Source organism: Nerophis ophidion, linkage group LG05, assembly GCF_033978795.1.
Source record: "Nerophis ophidion isolate RoL-2023_Sa linkage group LG05, RoL_Noph_v1.0, whole genome shotgun sequence".
NCBI classification, from domain to species: Eukaryota; Metazoa; Chordata; class Actinopteri; order Syngnathiformes; family Syngnathidae; genus Nerophis; species Nerophis ophidion.
Genome location: NC_084615.1, coordinates 29,752,053 through 29,772,136, shown reverse-complemented (window position 1 = coordinate 29,772,136; position 20,084 = coordinate 29,752,053). Strand labels below are relative to the sequence as shown.

The 20,084-nt window shown below is 41.4% G+C and overlaps 1 protein-coding gene across 1 annotated transcript; it reads left to right on the top strand.

Annotated features, from left to right (window-relative positions):
• The first annotated feature begins 119 nt into the window (after window positions 1-119).
• LOC133552903 (adenosine 5'-monophosphoramidase HINT3-like) lies at window positions 120-5,953 on the top strand. Its single transcript, XM_061900485.1, has 5 exons — window positions 120-315; window positions 377-494; window positions 4,780-4,849; window positions 4,931-5,057; window positions 5,138-5,953. The coding sequence occupies exons 1-5, from the start codon at window positions 229-231 to the stop codon at window positions 5,183-5,185; spliced, it is 450 nt and encodes a 149-aa protein (XP_061756469.1). The 5' UTR covers window positions 120-228; the 3' UTR covers window positions 5,186-5,953.
• Window positions 5,954-20,084: the final 14,131 nt, after the last annotated feature.

The following is a 20,084-nucleotide window of genomic DNA, read 5'->3' as shown; positions in this document are numbered from 1 at the left end:
GATGAGTGAGTAAAACTACGTTTGGAAATTATTTTAATACCACAGCTCTGATATCAATTGAGACTTAAGCAAATACATTGAATTACTAGTTGATGTGGTTTGTTGACGATTTCGAATTTACGCCACACCGTGAATGCAGCAGCAGGCCGGCTGGATTTGTCGTGTTGCCTTCAGACGCGCCCACACTCTGCTGCCGTTCTTCCCTTTCTATCAACTTTAAAACCATGAATGGCGACTCTTACCTCCTCTAACGACGACGAATGCCCCTTCTGTCGGATAGCCAATAACCAGAGCGACACAGAAATCCTCCTGAGTGTGAGTAAAAGTTTCATGCTGTTCTTTTTCTACTGTCTTTATCATTGGTGTTTGTGTGTAGAATGAGGAGCTGCTGTGCTTCCGGGATGTGAAGCCGGCTGCCGGCCATCATTACCTCATTATTACCAGGACTCACATCGACAACTGTAAAGCTTTACGGGAGGACAACATTCCCACAGGTCAAATGTTTATGTTGATTTTCCTCTCTCGTCCTGTGTAGATTGGTGACTCAGCAGCCCGTGATTCATTATTGGAAATGTCACGCGATGAATTGATACCATGAATTGATTAACGTGGGACCCGACTTAAAGAAGTTGAAAAACTTATTCGGGTGTTAGCATTTACTGGTCAATTGTACAAAATATGTACTGTACTGTGCAATCTACTAAAAAAAGTTTCAATCAATTAAAAGATAATCACGGAGACAAAATGGCTTTTGGGGAATTTATAACAGATCTGGGCAAATTAAGGCCCGGGGGCCTTTGTAGCCCGTTAAGCTTTTCAATCTGGCCCGCCGGACATTCCCAAATAATTTTTTTTAGATCTTTAAGATGGAAACTGTAGCTGCCATTATGATGTGCAGTGATTTTTTTTTCCAAATGACCGTAAGTCTTGAACTATACAAAGTATTTCAAGGCTTGGAATCTGCACTGTTGCATGATATGCTAGTTACTATGGTCATAGGGGGTGATCATAGGGATGGGTCAAATGCAGAGGACAAATTTCACCACACATAGTTTGTGTGTGACAATCATTGGTACTTTAACTTTAAAACTACTGTAGTTATTAGTAGTGTTTTTATGCAATGTTTATTGTATACTTTTTAATTTATTCATTTGGTGTTTACTGAAAATTCAAAAAGGTGTAAAAAAAAACTTTTCTCTTTGCAACAACAAAAAATAGCTTCAGGTTATTGCAGATGCCAAAGGTCAACAACACCTCCATGTGGTCAAATGCTTTAAAGGCTGATCTGTGGGGGACATTTCAAGGCAGTCATGTTGATGGAGTAAAAAGTCAAAAACATAAATGGGGAAAAATAACTACAAATCCCATTTCCATATGAGTTGGGAAATGGTGTTGTATGTAAATATAAACCGAATACAATGATTTGCAAATCTTTTTCAACCCATATTCAGTTGAATGCACTACAAAGACAAGATATTTGATGTTCAAACTCATAAACTTTGTTTTTTTTTTGCAAATAATAATTAACTTTGAATTTATGGTTGCAACACGTGCCAAAGTAGTTGGGAAAGGGCATGTTCATGATGTGTTACATCACCTTTTCTTTTAACACTCAATAAACATTTGGGAACTGAGGAAACTAATTGTTTAAGCTTTGAAACTGGAATTCTTTCTCATTCTTGTTTTATGTAGAGCTTTAGTCATTCAACAGTCCAGGGTCTCCGCTGTCGTATTTTACGCTTCATAATGCGCCACACATTTTCGATGGGAGACAGGTTTGGACTGCAGTTGGGCCAGGAAAGTACCCGCACGCTTCTACTACGAAACCACGCTGTTATAACACGTGGTTTGGCATTGTCTTGCTGAAATAAGCAGGGGCTTCCATGATAACGTTGCTTGAATGACAACATATGTTGCTCCAAAACCTTTATGTACCTTTCAGCAATAATGGTGCCTTCACAGATGTGTAAGTTACCCATGTCTTGGGCACTAATACACCCCCATACCATCACAGATATAATTCACTTCACTTTTGAACATTGCGCCTATAACGATCTGGATGGTTATTTTTCCTCTTTGTTCCAGAGGACACCACGTCCACAGTTTCCAAATATAATTTGAAATGTGGACTCGTCAGACCACAGAACACTTTTCCACTTTGCATCAGTCCATCTTAGGTGAGCTCGGGCCCAGCGAAGCCTGCCATGTTCCTTGGTGTTGTTGATTAATGGATTTTGCTTTGCATAGCAGACTTTTAACTTGCACTTACAGATGTAGCGACCAACTGTAGTTACTGACAGTGGTTTTATGAAGTGTTCCTGAGCCCATGTGGTGATATACTTTACACACTGATGTCGGGTTTTGATGCAGTACCCCCTGAGGGGTCAAAGGTCCGTAATATCACTGCTTACGTGCAGTGATTTCTCCAGATTCTCTGAACCTTTTGATGATTTTACGGACCGTAGATGGTAAAATCCCCAAATTCCTTGAAATAGCTTGTTGAGAAATGTTCTAAAACTGTTGGACAATTTGCTTACAAATTGGTGACCCTCGCCCCATCCTTGTTTGTGAATTACTTAGCATTTCATGGAAGCTGCTTTTATACCCAATCATGGCACCCACCTGTTCCCAATAAGCCTGCACACCTGTGGGATGTTCCAAATAAGTGTTTGTTGAGCATTCCTCAACTTTATCAGTATTCATTCTACCTTTCCCAACTTCTGTCACGTGTCGCTGGCATCAAATTCCAAATTAATGATTATTTGCAAAAAAAAAAAGTTTATCAGTTTGAACATCAAATATGTTGTCTTTGTAGCATATTCAACTGAATATGGGTTCAAAATGATTTGAAAATCACTGTATTCCGTTTATATTTACATCTAACACAATTTCCCAACTCATATGGAAAAGGCGTTTGTATATACATTGAATTATTTACAATCCGGGGGGTGGGATGAGGAGCTTTAGTTGATATCAGTACTTCAGTCATCAACAATTGCATCAACAGAGAAATGGACATTGAAACAGTGTAGGTCTTACTTGGTAGGATATGTACAGCCAGCAGAGAATATAGGGACTTCAGATAGCATAAGAGTAAGTAAATACATTAGAAGTACATTTGATTATTTACATTAGGTTATTTATAATCTGGGAAGATGGGATGTGAATGGAGGAGGGTATTAGTAAAGGGTTGAAGTGGACTGGAGGTGTTGTTTTAGAGCGGTTTTGAAGGAGGATAGAGATGCACTTACTTTTACACCTGTTGGGAGTGCATTCCACATTGATGTGGCGTAGAAAGAGAATGAGTTAAGACCTTTGTTAGATCGGAATCTGAGTTTAACGTGGTTTGTGGAGCTCCCCCTGGTGTTGTGGTTATGGCGTTCATTTACGTTAAGGAAGTAGTTTGACATGAACTTTGGTATCAGGGAGGCGTAGCGGATTTTATAGACTAGGCTCAGTGCAAGTTGTTGTACTCTGTCCTCCACCCTGAGCCAGCCCACTTTGGAGAAGTGGGTTGGAGTGAGGTGTGATCTGGGGTGGAGGTCTAAAAGTAACATGATGTTCAAAAGTAACATGACTAGCTTATTCTGGGAGAGTTCCCGCTAGAATCTTCAAGGTGCTTTTGTTGACCAGAGAGGAGATTCTGTAGAGGAATCTCATTCTTTGGTTGACCTTTTTGATTACCTTGGTTGCCATTTTATCACAGGAAAGATTAGCCTCTAGAATGGAACCTCGGTAGGTGATCTCATCCTTCCTGGTGATAACAATGTCACCCACTTTTATCAATCAATCGTTTATTTATATAGCCCTAAATCACAAGTGCCTCAAAGGGTTGCACAAACCACAACGACATCCTCGGTAGGGCCCACATAAGGGCAAGGAAAAACTCACCCCAGTGGGACGTCGACCATGATGACTATGAGAAACCTTGGAGAGGACCACATATGTGGGCAACCAAATCTGGCGTTTTGTTTCGCAATATTATGCAAAACCAAATGTTCTTACCTTCTGGTACCTGCTGATGTGTACTTGGGATCTGCATAAGTCCTGAAAATGTGCACACATCCGCTATTGTAGTCTGTGATGACACCGTGGTCATAAGCTTATTCTTTTTCGCTATCTTTTTATGTGGCATTCATCTTTCCCTGTTGCCATTTCTAATATAAAGTAGCGTAAACTTCTAACTTATATCTATCAGTAGACTAGCTATCAACGTGCTAAAAACTGTAGTGGGTTTACATTATTCACCCAAGGAACTTTAGTTGTTGAAGTTCCGCTTGTTGTTTTTTCACGGGACACGTTTCTGGCGTTGTTGTTGCATTATTGAGCTACGGATGAGATGATGCTGCTCCGTTATTTATTTAAGTAAAGTCTAATGTCATTAAAACAGTTAGCTCCATCTTTTGACACTTCTTCCACTCCCATCCTTGCACGCTACACCGCTACAACATAGATGACAGGGAGAAGACGCTGTCGAAGGTGAGCCACGTAAATAAGACCGCCCACAAAACAGCGCATCCTGAAGAGACGCTCAGAAAGCTACTTGAAAATGGTCTGTAAAACAATCTATGCAACAATTTCACCAAAGAAACACCATTACATGTTTTGTAGACCACAAGGAAGTGTTTTGAATTTTGAAAATTATCCAAATATGACCCCTTTAACGCGCCTTATAATCCGGTGCGTCTTTTGTATGAAAAAAGACCAGTCTTTGTAAAGACCAACCATTCTTGTACATAATAAAATGTCCTGTGTGTATACTTTCTTGTTTCTTTGTAGTGGAGCAGATGGCAGAGATGGGAAGGCTTGTCTTAGAGAGAAACAAAGTGAGAGATCTGGAAGACATCAGGTAAACGTAGGCCTCGTGCTGTACTGTATTTTGATCACGTTTTAATCATCTTGAAATATTTCTACCACATATAAACTGCAGGTTAGGCTTTCATATTCCTCCCTTCTCATCCGTCCCTCACCTTCATCTGCACGCTTTGGCTCCTGCGAGCAAGATGAATGTAAGCTCTCAGCTCCGATACGGGCCCCAGTCGCACTGGTTCATCACAGTGAGTGATGACGCCGACACGTTTTGTAATATAAATGTCAATTTTTGTATGATGGACACAAGTTTATTGTGCTTTTGCAGGTAGAGAAAGCGCTTTCTCAGCTGAGGACACGAGGCAGAATTAAATGATGGGATGATGTTTACCTCATATTCTTGTTTCTTTTCATTGAAACTCCCACTGTGTTTGGTGATTACAGCAGTAAAGCGGTTTAAAGCCAAAATGTGATTCAACTGCTGAATATTTCATTTTAGAGGTAATGCTTTTTGTCAGTCTTTTGGGATTTTGGACGAGATCGCAATCTGGATAACATCTCAGAGAAGCTGTCTGCTCTGCGAAGTATGACAAATATGATGAACAGAAATAGACAACTAGAGTGAAATGTTTATATTTGTTTTTGCTCATTCATACACAAACATTCTAATCTGAGTTGTTTTCCCTGGCTGGAGCAAGCTGGCATGGTCAATGTTTTGAGATTCTCCCGAAAGGATTGTGCAGTGAAGAAGCTACAAATTCCTTCCACACACCTGTTGTCTGTTGACGTTTATTGGTTTGATTGGCTGTGTTATCGTGACGAGCACCGAGGTAGAGGAGCAGATCGACTCGTCAGGCTTAAACACAACTACAAAATATATCCCCAGAAAATACATTACACATACACGCACACGTACCCCACCCGCCACTTCCCACGCCTTCGTGGTTTGATGGATAACGGAGAGGGGCTCCTGTCCAGTCAGTATGATGTTTGTCTGACCTTGAACAGGTTTGTATTGAAAATGTGATTTTATTGTTCTTTGTGTGTGCAATGACACATTTCCTTTTTAATACAGTACACAGCTTTTTATGGGTGTTGTAATTATGTACTTTAATATATTGGATTAAATTTTTTTGCATTGGTAGTATTTATTTACCATTTTATTTGGCTTAGTTTAATTACATTTTTAATTATTCTGCGACTTGTCCAGGGTGTACGTCGCCTTCCGCCGGAATGCAGCTGAGATAGGCTCCAGTGCCCCCCGCCACCCGAAAGGGACAAGCAGTTGAAAATGGCATTACAAAACATTGAGTAATTTAGCTTTTTGTATAATTTGTCAACAGATATTCCAAAAAAGCTTAAATGTAAATATTAAAATCTACAACTACAGTACTAAAATTTTCAAAATACAGTATCTTATGTTGGGTTCACTGTTATATTTTTTCCACGGACACTATATGATGTATATTTAAAAAATCTTACCTCATTTTTTTTATTATCTTATTTGGGTTTAATTTTTTACATTATCACCGTAAACACCTTTTTTATTTTTTTTATTTAATTTTTATGTTTACTGCTATTTATCCATCCATTTCTTACCGCTGCTGCATTTGGGGAAATATTTTAAAACACTCGTCAATAACACCTGGCAACCACAAGATGTCGCTAATGTCTTCCTCTGTGACAATTTCCTCTTGATGAAACTGACTTCACTTTGGTTGCAGGAGCTTCAGAAACTGCCACCTCGAGCTCCTTCTTCACCACTGAGTAAATACTCATATTTTTAACATGTATTATTTTTGTTTATGTGCAAAACAGTTTCGTCGAAGTGGGGATATTGTGCCCGGGTTCAAGCACGTACAGACCTGGAGGCCCTGGGCTTTTGTGAGAAAAAAAAAATCCTGCCGTTTTGAATATGAAATTCATACAAAAAAGACATCAACAATATTCATTTAAAATACAGCCCTAGACGTTCAATAAAAAGGTTGCTTGAGTCAAATTAAAAATGTCTGAGACTGCCTCCCTATCAAAAATAGGAAATGGTTCATTCCACCTATTGGTAGCAGCAATAAAAACTTCAAACAGTCACTCCCCACAGACGTCATCAAAGCACACATTTAATCATTCACACACAGCACCGACATTTTGGAAAAAGGCGAGGTGAGAGAAGAAAGGTAAACATATAATAAATCTATTTGTGGCAGCAGAGAAGGAAGTTATGCGCTTTTGCATCTAATTGCCCATAATTGTGGTGCGTTCAAATACCCCTGAGTAAAGTTAGGAAACACAATGACTTTCAGGGGAAGATGCACTAATAATAAAATCAAAAATAATGACGTTTTTATTTCTATTTTGATAATCCTATGTGAATCAGCTAATCTCTATTCGACACTAAGGGGAACTTTGACAAATTCTTGATATTTGAAGGGTCTGTTTGCAACATAACATGCCTAGAGGGCGCTAACTTTAATGTATTTGAAGAAACATAGCACGCCATTTTATGGTCTCTTCGACGTAATGACGTAACTACGTACGTACGTACATTACATTTGATTGGCTGTTAGAATGTATATTCTATCATAATAACTGATTGGCTGTTAGAATGTATATTCTATCATAACAACATAACTGCAAATTGCTTTTCTTGTACTGCTTTTGTACGTGTAGATGAGACCAAGTGAGTGGCTGCCATACACACTAATCATGTTATCCGGGCCGGTTACATTTTCACTAAATCAATTTAACTATCAATTGGTAAAAATGTAGGGTTTTAAACTAATTGTGTTCTGTTAAAGGCCTACTGAATTAAGATTTTCTTATTTAAACGGGGATAGCAAGTCCATTCTATGTGTCATACTTGATCATTTCGCCATATTCCCATATTTTTGCTGAAAGGATTTAGTAGAGAACGTCGACGATAAAGTTTGCAACTTTTGGTCGCTAACAGAAAACCCTTGTCTTTACCGGAAGTCGCAGACGATGTCGTCACATGTTGAGGGCTCCTCACATCCTCACATTGTTTTTAATGAGAACCTCCAACAAAGAGCTATTCTGACCGAGAAAACGACAATTTCCCCATTAATTTGAGCGAGGATGAAAGATTTGTGTTTGAGGATATTGATAGCGACGGACTAGAAAAAAATAAAATCAAGTTAAAAAAAACAAAAACGTGATTGCGTTGGGAGTGATTCAGATGTTTTTAGACACATTTACTAGGATAATTCTGGGAAATCCCTTATCATTCTATTGTGTTGCTAGTGTTTTAGTGAGTTTAATAGTACCTGATAGTCGTCAGGGTGTGTCCACGGGTGTCTTGACGCCAGTGTCTGATGGAAGTCGACGGCAGCTGTATGGACGGCACAAGCTCAGCTGATCTCCGGTAAGTGGCGACTTTTTACCACAATTTTCTCACCGAAAACTGCTGGTTGACATTTGGTCGGGATCCATGTTCACTTGACCGCTCTCATCCATAGGAAAGTTTCACCTCCGGGAATTTTAAACAAGGAATCACCATGTGTTTGTGTGGCTAAAGGCTAACGCTTCCCAACTCCATCTTTCTACTTTGACTTCTCCATTATTAATTGAACCAATTGCAAAAGATTCAGCAACACAGATGTCCAAAATACTCTGTGTAACGGTCTTCCTGCCGTCTTCGTGTGGGTTGCGGGGACACCTGACACATGACGCATCATAGCAGCATTGATTTATTGTTTCAACACATCTGTTGTCACTTGGGCCTTTTGTCGAGTCACTTTTCAGTGCGCTTCTTCGGCGTGTCTGCTGCCGCTGCACGCCTTTCGGCGTCCGGGGCTTGCGTCCGCTGCGGGGGTGCGTCATCGCTCTTGTGGTTTGGGTTGTCGTGCTTCTGGTCTGCTGGCCGATGTTTCCTCCTCCGTGCTGCTCGCTCGTTCCTCCCTCGCCCTTTTTGTACTTTAGCAGCAGATAGGCAGACTGTGAGCAGGTGTGTAGTATACGTACCTGTCTTAGACTGCCGCTGCAGCGTCGCTCCGCGTGCGTCACGCCTCCTCTTGCCGCCGCATGCCCCGCCTCCCGGCCTCCAGGTGGGTCCGCGCTGCTGCTTTCCGCCCGTTGTCGGCCCGTCGGCGGTGTCTCTCCACACTGTGTAATTATGCGGTTAAAGCAGATGACTTTTAGCTGTGTGTGTGCGCAGCGCTCATACTTCCTTACAGTCCATAACGCCCCGCGTACACGTCAGCATTCCGCGACGTTTTCAACAGAACACTTCGCGGGAAATTTTAAATTGCAATTTAGTAAACTAAAAAGTGTTGCAATGTTAATATTTCATCATTGATATATAAACTATCAGTATGCGTGGTCGGTAGTAGTGGGTTTCAGTAGGCCTCTAAATTACTAATACTAACATAAGCTAGATCAGGGATGTTAAACTAGTTTTCATTGAGGGCCACATCACAGTTATGGTTGCCCTCCGAGGGGCCCTTTTAACAATGAGTGATACATGAATATCATCATCATCGGCGGTCACTCAAACGAGTATGACGATACTCCTGGTAGGGGTGTATCCCTTTATGGAGGATGCCTGTGCTTGACTTTGTTTAACGTGGGGAGACTGGTGCAGACACCACACGATCCTTGACAGAATTGAGTCAGGGTCCAGTGGCATGGAGTCCGAAAACAACTCTGGTCCCTTTTCTGCTGCAGCCTTCTTCCGCCATCGCAGTCGTTTTGGTAGTTCTTAAATCTACCGTCTTCCGTCTGCTCCACCGTCATGTATTCATATAATATGTCAACAAAATAATTTTTTTAAATGAGCTGTAAAAAGAAATATTTACATTTTTCCTTAAAAACTGGCAGCTCAGTCACCTGAATTTTACAGTAAAAGCAGTGGGTTTTTTTACGGCATATAGAAAATAGAATAAATGGAATGGAATGGAAAAACAATACCGTTTTTTTAGCAGTGAATTTTAAACAACAATGCTGCCAGTTAGTTTGTTTTTACATTAAAATCTTGTTTTAATGTTTTTTTTTTTGTTTTTGGTTTTTTCATGTTTTAGTGTCTTGCTGTATACGGGAAAAAACAGTGTCCAAGTTGATTTTAAGGTAATAAAAACTTCAAATTTAACTGTAAAATCTACTGTCAATTTTACAGTCAACAATTTGATTGATAATTTGTTTTGAAATCATAAGTCTAGCAGATTTTTAAGTCCAGTATTTATATTTATTTGAACAAAAAATATATATTCGGAATACATGATAATATATTTTGATAATACTGAATTTTAAAAGATACGCAATTGAATGATTTTTAATGTCAAAAGGGGAAATAATAAATATATTTAGTGAGAAAAGATTAATCATTTTATTCATGCATATTTCCAGGCTTTCGCGAGCCGCATAAAAAAATGTGGTGGGCGGCTCGGCGCTGCCTCTGCATTGATGCGGACAAGATATGGGCGGATAGGCAATTATATCATCCGCAACCGCATCACCAAAGTTGTCATCCACATTTTATCAGAACCGCAACCACCCGTTGAAATACATCAGATGTCGGCCACCTTTACCACTCAAAGAGCTATTTAAACCCGTTTTACAGAGTAAAGAAGATAATGGGAGCCGCTAACGTTCTCGCGAATATCCAATGCCTTTCATCCTGATGACAAGAATAAGGGCATGCTGTGAAACCATTGCCTTTGACACCTTCAACAACATGTACAAACCGATTGTTAGTCCAGCAACATGTTGTATGCAGCTTCCGCAATCACACGTACAAGATTGAAAGGCATACTGGGTGATACAGAGTACACTGATGGTTGTGTTATAAACAATTTTAACACTCTTACTAATATGCGCCGCGCTGTGAAGCCACACCAAACAAGAATGAAAAACACATTTCGGGAGAACTTCCTCACAGTAACACAACATAAACGCAACACAACAATACCCAGAATCCTTTGCATCCATGATACTTCCTGAATATATTTTACACCCCCGCGCCCCCAACCCCACCCACCTTACCGACGCAAGGGGGGGGGGGGGTGTTGCTGCTAGCGGGGTGTATAAAATAGTCAGTAAGTGTCATGGATGCAAAGGATTCTGGGTATTTGTTGTGTTGCGTTTATGTTGTGTTACTGGGAGGATGTTCTCCCAAAATGTGTTTGTCATTCTTGTTTGGTGTGGCTTCACAGCGTGGCACATATTAGTAAGAGTGTTAAAATTGTTTATATCACAACCATTAGTGTACTCTGTGTCACCCAGTATGCCTTGCAGTCGTGTGGAAGCCACACGCAACTTGTTGCTGGACTGACAAGCAGAACGTACATGCGGTAGAGGGCAACAAAACCAATGACTTCATAGCACGCCCTAATACTTACTAATTGGTTGACTGCCCGCAGTCATTCTAGAGAATGTTTGCGTTTCCTATTGTTTTCTTCAATTTGTGACACGGGTCCTAAATGGTTCATTGAATGGTGAAGGAGACCGATCTCTGAACCATGTATATAAAATATTTCTGAATGGTTCAACCGCCACCCGCCCGAATCCATTTAAAATCTATTTTTTCGTCATGACACCCGCCCGACCCGCGGTTTATCCGCGGATGCGACCGCAAACCGTGCTTCTCTAATGCGGACCCTGCATCAATTCATTGTGTGAGCTGGAAACAAACCTCTCAATTTACTGGTCGATCTATGCCTCTATCCTCACCTATGGTCATGAGCATTGGGTTCTGACCAAAAGGACAAAATCACGGGTAGAAGCAGCCGAAATGAGTTTCCTTCGACAGGTAGCGGACCTCTCCCTTAGAAATAGGGTGAGAAGCTCTGTCTTTCGGGAGAACCTCAGAGTAAAGCCACTGCTCCTTCACATTCAGAGGAGCCAGTTGAGGTGGTTCAGGCATCTGGTCAGGATGTCCCCCGGACACCTCCCTAGGGAGGTGTTTCGGGCACGTCTGACTTTTAGGAGGCCATGGGGAAGACCCAGGACACGATGGGAAGACTATGTCTCCAGGCTGGCCTGGAACACCCCAGGATCCCCAGGGAAGAGCTGGACAAGGTGGCTGGGGAGAGGGAAGTCTGGGCTTCCCTGCTTAGGCTGCTTCCCCCGCGATCCGATCTCGGATAAGCGGTAGAAGATAAATGGATGGATGGATAAATAAGGTACATAGTCCCCTTTGGCTGAAAAAAATAAAGCACATTCCATACAAATGCAAGTTAACTTATAAGCTTCTACAAATGGTGTTGTTAAATTGTGTGGTTGAAAAATGTAACTATGAGGAATTACGAACAGCCCCTTTCAGTGAATTGCAGGTTATTTGATTGTCTAGGCCACTTTATAATGAGTTTCTTGGGGGGAAATCGAAACCAAACAACAAAATGATTGTAGATACTGTATGCTCTAGATGTGTTAATTGTTTTTAAAAAATCCCAAAACCAAATTAAGGTTTTTAAATATGTTTTTAAAAAAGCTGCTTTCAACCAAGTTAATGCAATATTTAGATGTTTAATGTATGTAAACGTACCAAGTGTGTTTATTGGGTGGCAATGTTGAGTTCAGGGTTGAATGGGAGGCCCTTTAATAGTCTTATGTACGGGGGCCCAGCATTTGGTGCCATGACCCTGACTTTAGAGATTGCTTGCTCTATTAAGCCTGCCTTATTTCTTTCTCACACCGAAGACCCGTCCTATACTACTTCTGATTGGCTACCAGAGGTGGGTAGAGTAGCCAGAAATTGTACTCAAGTAAGAGTACTGTTACTTTAGAGATTTATTACTCAAGTAAAAGTAAGGAGTAGTCATCCAAATATTTACTTGAGTAAAAGTAAAAAGTATGTTGTGAAAAAACTACTCAAGTACTGAGTAACTGATGAGTAACCTGTTTGTTTAATGATTATGGCAACAAATAATGCACAAAAAAATGAAAATAGCACTGAGCAAATTCATAGCCAGGAATATCTCTTAAGCAACTAAAACAATAATATATATTAAATAATAATACGTTAAAATAAAAAAATTAAGGCAAATTGAGCCACAATAACTTAACAGCACCATAGGCTCAGTAGGCATTGATTGATTGATTGATTGATTGAAACTTGTATTAGTAGATTGTACAGTACAGTACATATTCCGTACAATTGACCACTAAATAGTAACACCCCAATAAGTTTTTTAATGTTTATCAATTACTTAGTAAATGACAAAGTCGAGGTGATCTACCTCATATATACATACACACACATATCATATATACACACACATATCATATATATATATATATATATATATATATATATATATATATATATATATATGTACAGTATATAATTTATAGTTATTTATTTTGCTGTTTTTGTTGACATGTTAAAGGTGCTTTAATGAATATACATGCATGTTTAACACATAGATTCCTATCTTTCATGAAGACAAGAATATAAGTTGGTGTATTACCTGATTCTGATGACTTGCATTGATTGGAATCAAACAGTAGTGCAGATAATGTCCACATTTTCATATGGAGGAGAAAAAAAGTTCTTCTTTTCTGTCTAATACCACATGAAAGTCGTTGGTTTTTGGCAGCTTATTTGTCCAGCTTCCATATTCATTTTTATACACTTTACAAGAAATACATTGGCGGCAAACTCCGTAGCTTGCTCGCTTGTTTGCGCTGGAGCGGCACTTTTATTGTGAAGACAGGAACTGTGCGATCAGTCTTCAGGCTTTTGAAGGGAAGTACGGTTAAAATAAAAAGTGTCTTTTTTCCTTTACACTTTTGATTGATTGATTGAAACTTTTATTAGTAGATTGCACAGAACAGTACATATTCCGCACAATTGACCACTAAATGGTAACACCCCAATAAGTTTATAAACTTTTTTAGGTCGGATTCGACGTGTGACGGTCACGTGACCGCCGGGTTTTGTTTGATTGGTCCAACGTCACCAGTGACTGCATTTGTTTGGTGAAACGCAGGCATGCTTAGATCCTACTTTGAATGCGTGTCTGACAAAATCAAAACAAACAAAGCGTGCATTAACAGATCGATAAAAAAAAGTAGAGTAACGAGCTGATTGTAGATAAATGGAGCGGAGTAAAAGTAGTGTTTCTTCTCTATAAATATACTCAAGTAAAAGTAAAAGTATGTTGCATAAAAACTACTCTTAGAAGTACAACTTATCCTAAAAGTTACTCAAGTAGTAACGGCGTAAATGTAGCGCGTTACTACCCACCTCTGTTGGCTACTGTTGCAACATGCTTGTGGGTTGGGGTTAGCGTCAGGCCGGGTGTTCAATCAGGCAGCAATAGGTGGGTCTTCGCTTGAACGCAGGCACGCCCTCACTGATGTGAAACTTTAGTCACTATCAAGTTGCTTTCAATTATTCCATCACTTGCTAATAATTGCATCCATTTGCAAAACAAATACAAATCCAATGACTAAATTAGAATAGGAATATGGGCTGATGGCCAACTTGAACAGGGTTTAACGTGCCTGGAAAAGCTTAGAATTAAGACTGTCCATCAAACAGTAGTTAAGTCTGGTTTTTCCACCCAAGAGGGCAAATTAGCGCATTTTGCCAACAGATAGCCCTTTAGCATGCATTTTTGTTTCCTAAGATGGGACTTTCGCTTGTGTTTTTGCCTCCAAAGAGGACATTTTAGCCAATTTTTTACCCCAACAAGGAGCGTTGTTGCACATGTTGGGGGCACTCTCACACACTTTTTGGTTTAAGAGGGCGTTAACATTTATTTTGGCTTCCAAAAGGACACTTTAGCACATGTTTTGGCTTCTAAGAAAGCACTTTAGCATGCCCTTTGCCTCCCAAAAGGACAATTTAGTGAGTTTTGGCCCTCAACATGGCGCTTTGGTTCACATTTTGGCTCCCAAGTGGACACTTCAGCACTTTTTGCCTCCTGCACTTTAGCATACGTCTTAACTCCAAAAAAGGGCACTTAGGCATAACTCAGAGGGAAAGTAATCCTAATATCCCTTAAATATAACCAAAAAAATTAACACATATGTGCAAAAACTGTTTTGGGGATTGTCAACTGAATGACAATTGAATGTATGTTTACCAGATATAATTAGCATTACAAAAGGCTCCCAACTATATTACTGAGGATGCAATAAAGCGTCTGTTCACTGATTAGACGTGACATGATGTCAACTTTTGCATGATGTCACAACAAAGAGTAAGTTGCTGCGATGTCTCTGATGACAAAGACGTCTTAAAGCTTTGTACAAATGACTACCTGGTAGTCATTGGGGGGAGGCTAGGTGGTTGCTGCTCGCCACTAAACATTACTATCTTCTCACTTGTGTTCTCAGTGAGCAGACACCAAGATGCCGAGTAAACAGAAGCAGAGGAAACGCAGGAATATCCAGAAACATAAAACGCCCTATCAGAGGTCCTGTCAACTCCTTACACCCAAGCAGGAAGACAGTGAGGAGCAAAAAGCAGAACATGCGCAACACAAGGTGAGACGTAGAAATTCGTCGCGTCAGCAGCAAGTCAAGAATGTTCCAAAATCACCAGGTGGCGAAACCTCAGCACCACAGCATGACCAGGCTGTAACTTCTCTGGAGGATGAAGCCCCTTCTGAGCATCAGAGAGTTCAGACAGAGCCTTTAGAAGACTTACCACAAGATGATGGTTCTGTTGCATCCTCACAGGAGGATGAGGCTCCTGAGGGACAACAGTCACCAGCAGGAGTTCAAGAAAATGAGACAACTGCATCTTCTCTGGAGAACAGCACAACTGCAAGGCTGCAGGTGGTGGAAGCTACATCCGCGGAGGAGGAAAGAGACACTCATGAAGTCAAGTCAGATGGTCTATCCTACGAGCATGAGAGCATTGCTGCACCTGAGAACCATGAGACATTTGAAACACCTCAAGAGGATATGACCGTAGTTCCTCTGGAAGACAATACCACTGCAGTGCTTCAGGAGTTTCAGAAAAATCTAGTTTCACCGATAGCTGATTATTCTGCGGCATCATCACAGGAGAATGAGACCCCCGAGGGACATGGAGAATATACCACAATCAGAGCCAGACAGCAGGATGAGGTAACAAATGATGAAACAGAATGGATGGAAGAATCACATGCAGTAGTTCAGGAAGATGAGAACACTGCACCTTTTCTGGAGGACAACACAAGTGCAAGGCTACAGGTTGTGGATTTCGCATCCCAGGAACAAGAAAGAATCCTTCAAGAGGTCCAGACAGATTCCCAATTCTATGAGGATGAGACCTTCACTGAACCTCAGGAGGACGGGATTTTTGCATCACCTCAAGAGATGGATGCAGCCCATGCTCCTCTGGAGGATGACATAGCCATTGCTTTTCTGGAGGAGGAGGTCACTGTCGTTCTTCAGGAGATTATGACAGAAATAGTAATTAAAGAGGAGGTGCCACTACATGATAAGCCTGTTGCATCATCACAAAATAATGAGACCAATGCTCCTCTGAGGCATGACGCAGCCATTGCTTTTCTGGAGGATGAGTTCCATGACGTTCCTCAGGAGATTCTAACAGAGATAGTCATCAAAGAGGAGGCGCCACTAGATGATGAGCCTGCTGCATCATCGCAAAAGAATGGGCCCCATGAGGGATTTGCAGAAGATGCCTCGTTTATAGCAGAGAGACAGGATGATATAGCAAATGATGAGAAATGGTTGGGGGAGTCAGCGGCAGTGGTTCAAGAAAATGCAAAATCTAAAGTGCTACAGGTAGTTGAAGCTGCATCGCAGGAGCAGGGAAGAGTCCATCAGGAGGTCAAGACAGATGTCAGTTCCCATGAAGATGAGACAATCACTGCACCTCAGGAGCATGATACGTTTGCATCACAGCAAGAGGAGGATACAACCGGAGCTCTTCTCGAGGATACTGCAACTGTATCCCGTGGGGATTTCATAGATCAGGACCCTCACGAGGATGAGACCACTGCTGCATCGCCCAAAGATGAGACTGCTGCATGGCCCAAAGATGAGACTGCTCCATCATTCCATGAGGATGGTGCATCTGCAGGACTTGAGGATGACACAGATTCCACAGTTGATGAGGATGAGAGCACTGCTGAGTTGTTAGGACACACCGCTCTAGGAAATGCACCACACGCAACTCACAATGAAGTGAAATGTCCACATCCTCCATTGGATGTAAAACATGCAAGATTAGTCTCCTTCAACATGAAAAAGCTCATGATGAAAGCATGGCTTCATCTTGGAAGGATGAGGCTGCGACCTCAAGCCAGCAAAGTGACACCTCAGATGGGAGGAACACCTGGAGACCTCACGGTGGATGGCTCTGATACTGATCTGCAGTTGGAGGATAAAACTGATGAACTTCAGGAGGAGGAAAGTACGGAAAACACTGAGGTGTTTCTTCAAGAAGAAGAGAACACAATTACAATTGGGGTGGAAGAGATAGTAGCCTCAGTTCTAAAAGAAGCAACATCAGCAGCACTTGCGATCATAGAGGCAAATGCAGTGCCCCAAGACGACGTGATGTTAGCTGGACCGCAAAATGAGGACACAGATTCAGGATCTCATGAAGTCCAGGAAACTCCAGCACCGTTCAAGGATGAGACTAACGCAGACTATCGACAAGAAGCCACCAATGGGGCAGAGGAAACTACTTCAACTCCTCAGGAGCAATTTGAAGGTGGCGAGGCAGCTCAGAATGACCACACAACTGCTGCACCTCAAGAACATGATACACCGGTAGCAGATTCCGAAGATGGAAAATATAAAGCACCTTTTGATGATGAGACCCACTTGTCAACAGAAGAACAAGCTGCTACATCACCTTTGGAGAATGAGAGCCTGAAGGAAGACATAACAGCTGCAGCTCAAGGGGACTGGACATCCCAAGCTTCTCCAGTGGATGGGACAGCTGCTGAAGATCAGCAGACAGAACGAGCTTTAGTATGTCAGGAAGAAGAAAGTCAGCAGGATGCAACAACTCTAGAACTTCATGAGGTCACAAGTCCTACAACCCAAGTCGATCAAATAAGTACATCCCTAAAGAATAGAAAAACATCAGAAAATCAGGAAGTTGAGATAAATGTTGCACCTCAGGGGAATGAGATCACTGCTGCACATCCGGAGAAACTGGCACACATAGCACCAGAGGGGGATGAGACTTCAACATCAACTGTGGTGGACGCAACATCTGCGGAGAAAACGAGTGTTGCAACACAAGAGGATTACACAACTGAAGCTCCATTAGAGGAAGAGAGAACTTCACAGTCTAAGACATGTGTGGTCATTCAAGAGGATAAGACAACTCTGCAAATGTTGGAAGATACCAACAGTATAATCCTTGAGGAGACAACCATGGTGTCACGAGAGAATGAAACCGTCCACCAGGACCCTGACCCATCAGCTAACAAGCACAAAACTGATGCACCTCAGACGGATGACAATGGTTTGCTTCAGGAGCACATTTGGGAACATAGCACGTTTGAGACCAATATAGTTATTCAGGAGGATGAGACACTCATGGTTACAGCACTGCACAGAGATGAGCTAGCTACTGTTGAGACACATCCTGCACCTCACCATACCACTCCTGCACACCAAAGACAGGAGACGTTTGCATTTGTTCAAGAGAATGAGATTCAGGGGGAGGACAAAATGGTTGAACCTCAAGACTATCAAAATGTTCTGCAAAAAGAAACACATCAAGAGGATACACATGAAGAGACAGCTGTTTTATCCAAGTGGGATGAGACTGCTACACCAGCATTGCATAAAGAGACAAATGTTGAACCTCATGAGGACAACATGACTACTGAAACTCAGGCAGAGGTTGAACGTGTGCCGATTTTGAACAAAGAGGCCAATATAGAATCTCAGGTGAATGAGATAGTTACAGAACTTCTGGAAATTGAGTCCACTACACCAGCTTTGCTAAATGAGAAAAAAACTAAACTTTGTGAGATTGAAACAGCCGTTGCACCTCAGAACGATGAGACACATATTAAGGCTCAAGAGGATCAGACCGCTACTGAACCTCAGGAACATGAGACAGCTATACCAGCTTTTCTGAATGATGTTGAACCAGAGATACCCGAGCAGGAGGGTACCATGTCTGAACCTCAAGAAAAAGAGACTTCTACACCAGCTCTGCAGAATGAGACAAATGTTGAACCTACGGAGGGCGAGATCTTCGCGTCACTTTTGGAGGTTGATTCATCAGCTCTGCAGGATAAGACACATGTGGAACCTAAAGTAGATACAATGCTGGCTACACCTCAGGAACATGAGATCCCTGCTGTGTGTCTAGGTTTTGAGACTGCTACATCAGCTTTGCAGAATGAGACACATTTTGAATCTGAGGAGGTTTACATCTTTGTTGCACCTCAGGAGGATGTAACATTATCTCCAGATTTGCAAAATGAGACAAATGTTCAATTCCAGCAGGGTGAGGTATTTGCAGTACCTCAGGAGGATGGTACATCAACTCTGCAAAACGAAACAAATGTTGTACCTCAAGTGGATATAATGCTGACTAAATCTCAGGAAGATGAGACCACCATTGCTGCATGTCAAGAGGATGAGACTGCTCCATCATCTTGGCAGAATGAGACAAATGTAGAACTACAAGTAGATATGATCCTGGCTGTACCTCAGGAAGATGAGACTCCTACACCAGCTTTGAAGAATGAGACAAATGTAGAACTACAAGTAGATATGATCCTGGCTGTACCTCAGGAAGATGAGACTCCTACACCAGCTTTGAAGGAGACAAATGTAGAACTACAAATAGATATGGCCCTGGCTGTACCTCAGGAATATGAGACTCTTACACCAGCTTTGAAGAATGAGACACATGTAGAACTACAAGTAGATATGATCCTGGCTGTACCTCAGGAATATGAGACTCCTACACCAGCTTTGAAGAATGAGACACATGTAGAACTACAAGTAGATATGATCCAAGCTGTACCTCAGGAATATGAGACTCTTACGCCAGCTTTGAAGAATGAGACAAATGTAGAACTACAAGTAGATATGATCCTGGCTGTACCTCAGGAAGATGAGACTCCTACACCAGCTTTGAAGGAGACAAATTTTGAACTACAAGTAGATATGATACTGGCTGTACCTCAGGAAGATGAGACTCTTACACCAGCTTTGAAGAATGAGATAAATGTTGAAGCCCAGGCAGCTGATACTTTTTCTGCATGTCAGCAAGATGTGACCACTGTTGGACCTCACGAAGATGTAACTCCTGAATCAGTTTTTCGAAATGAGACGAAGGATGAGACCATTTCTGAACCCCGGGAAGATGAGACTCTCAC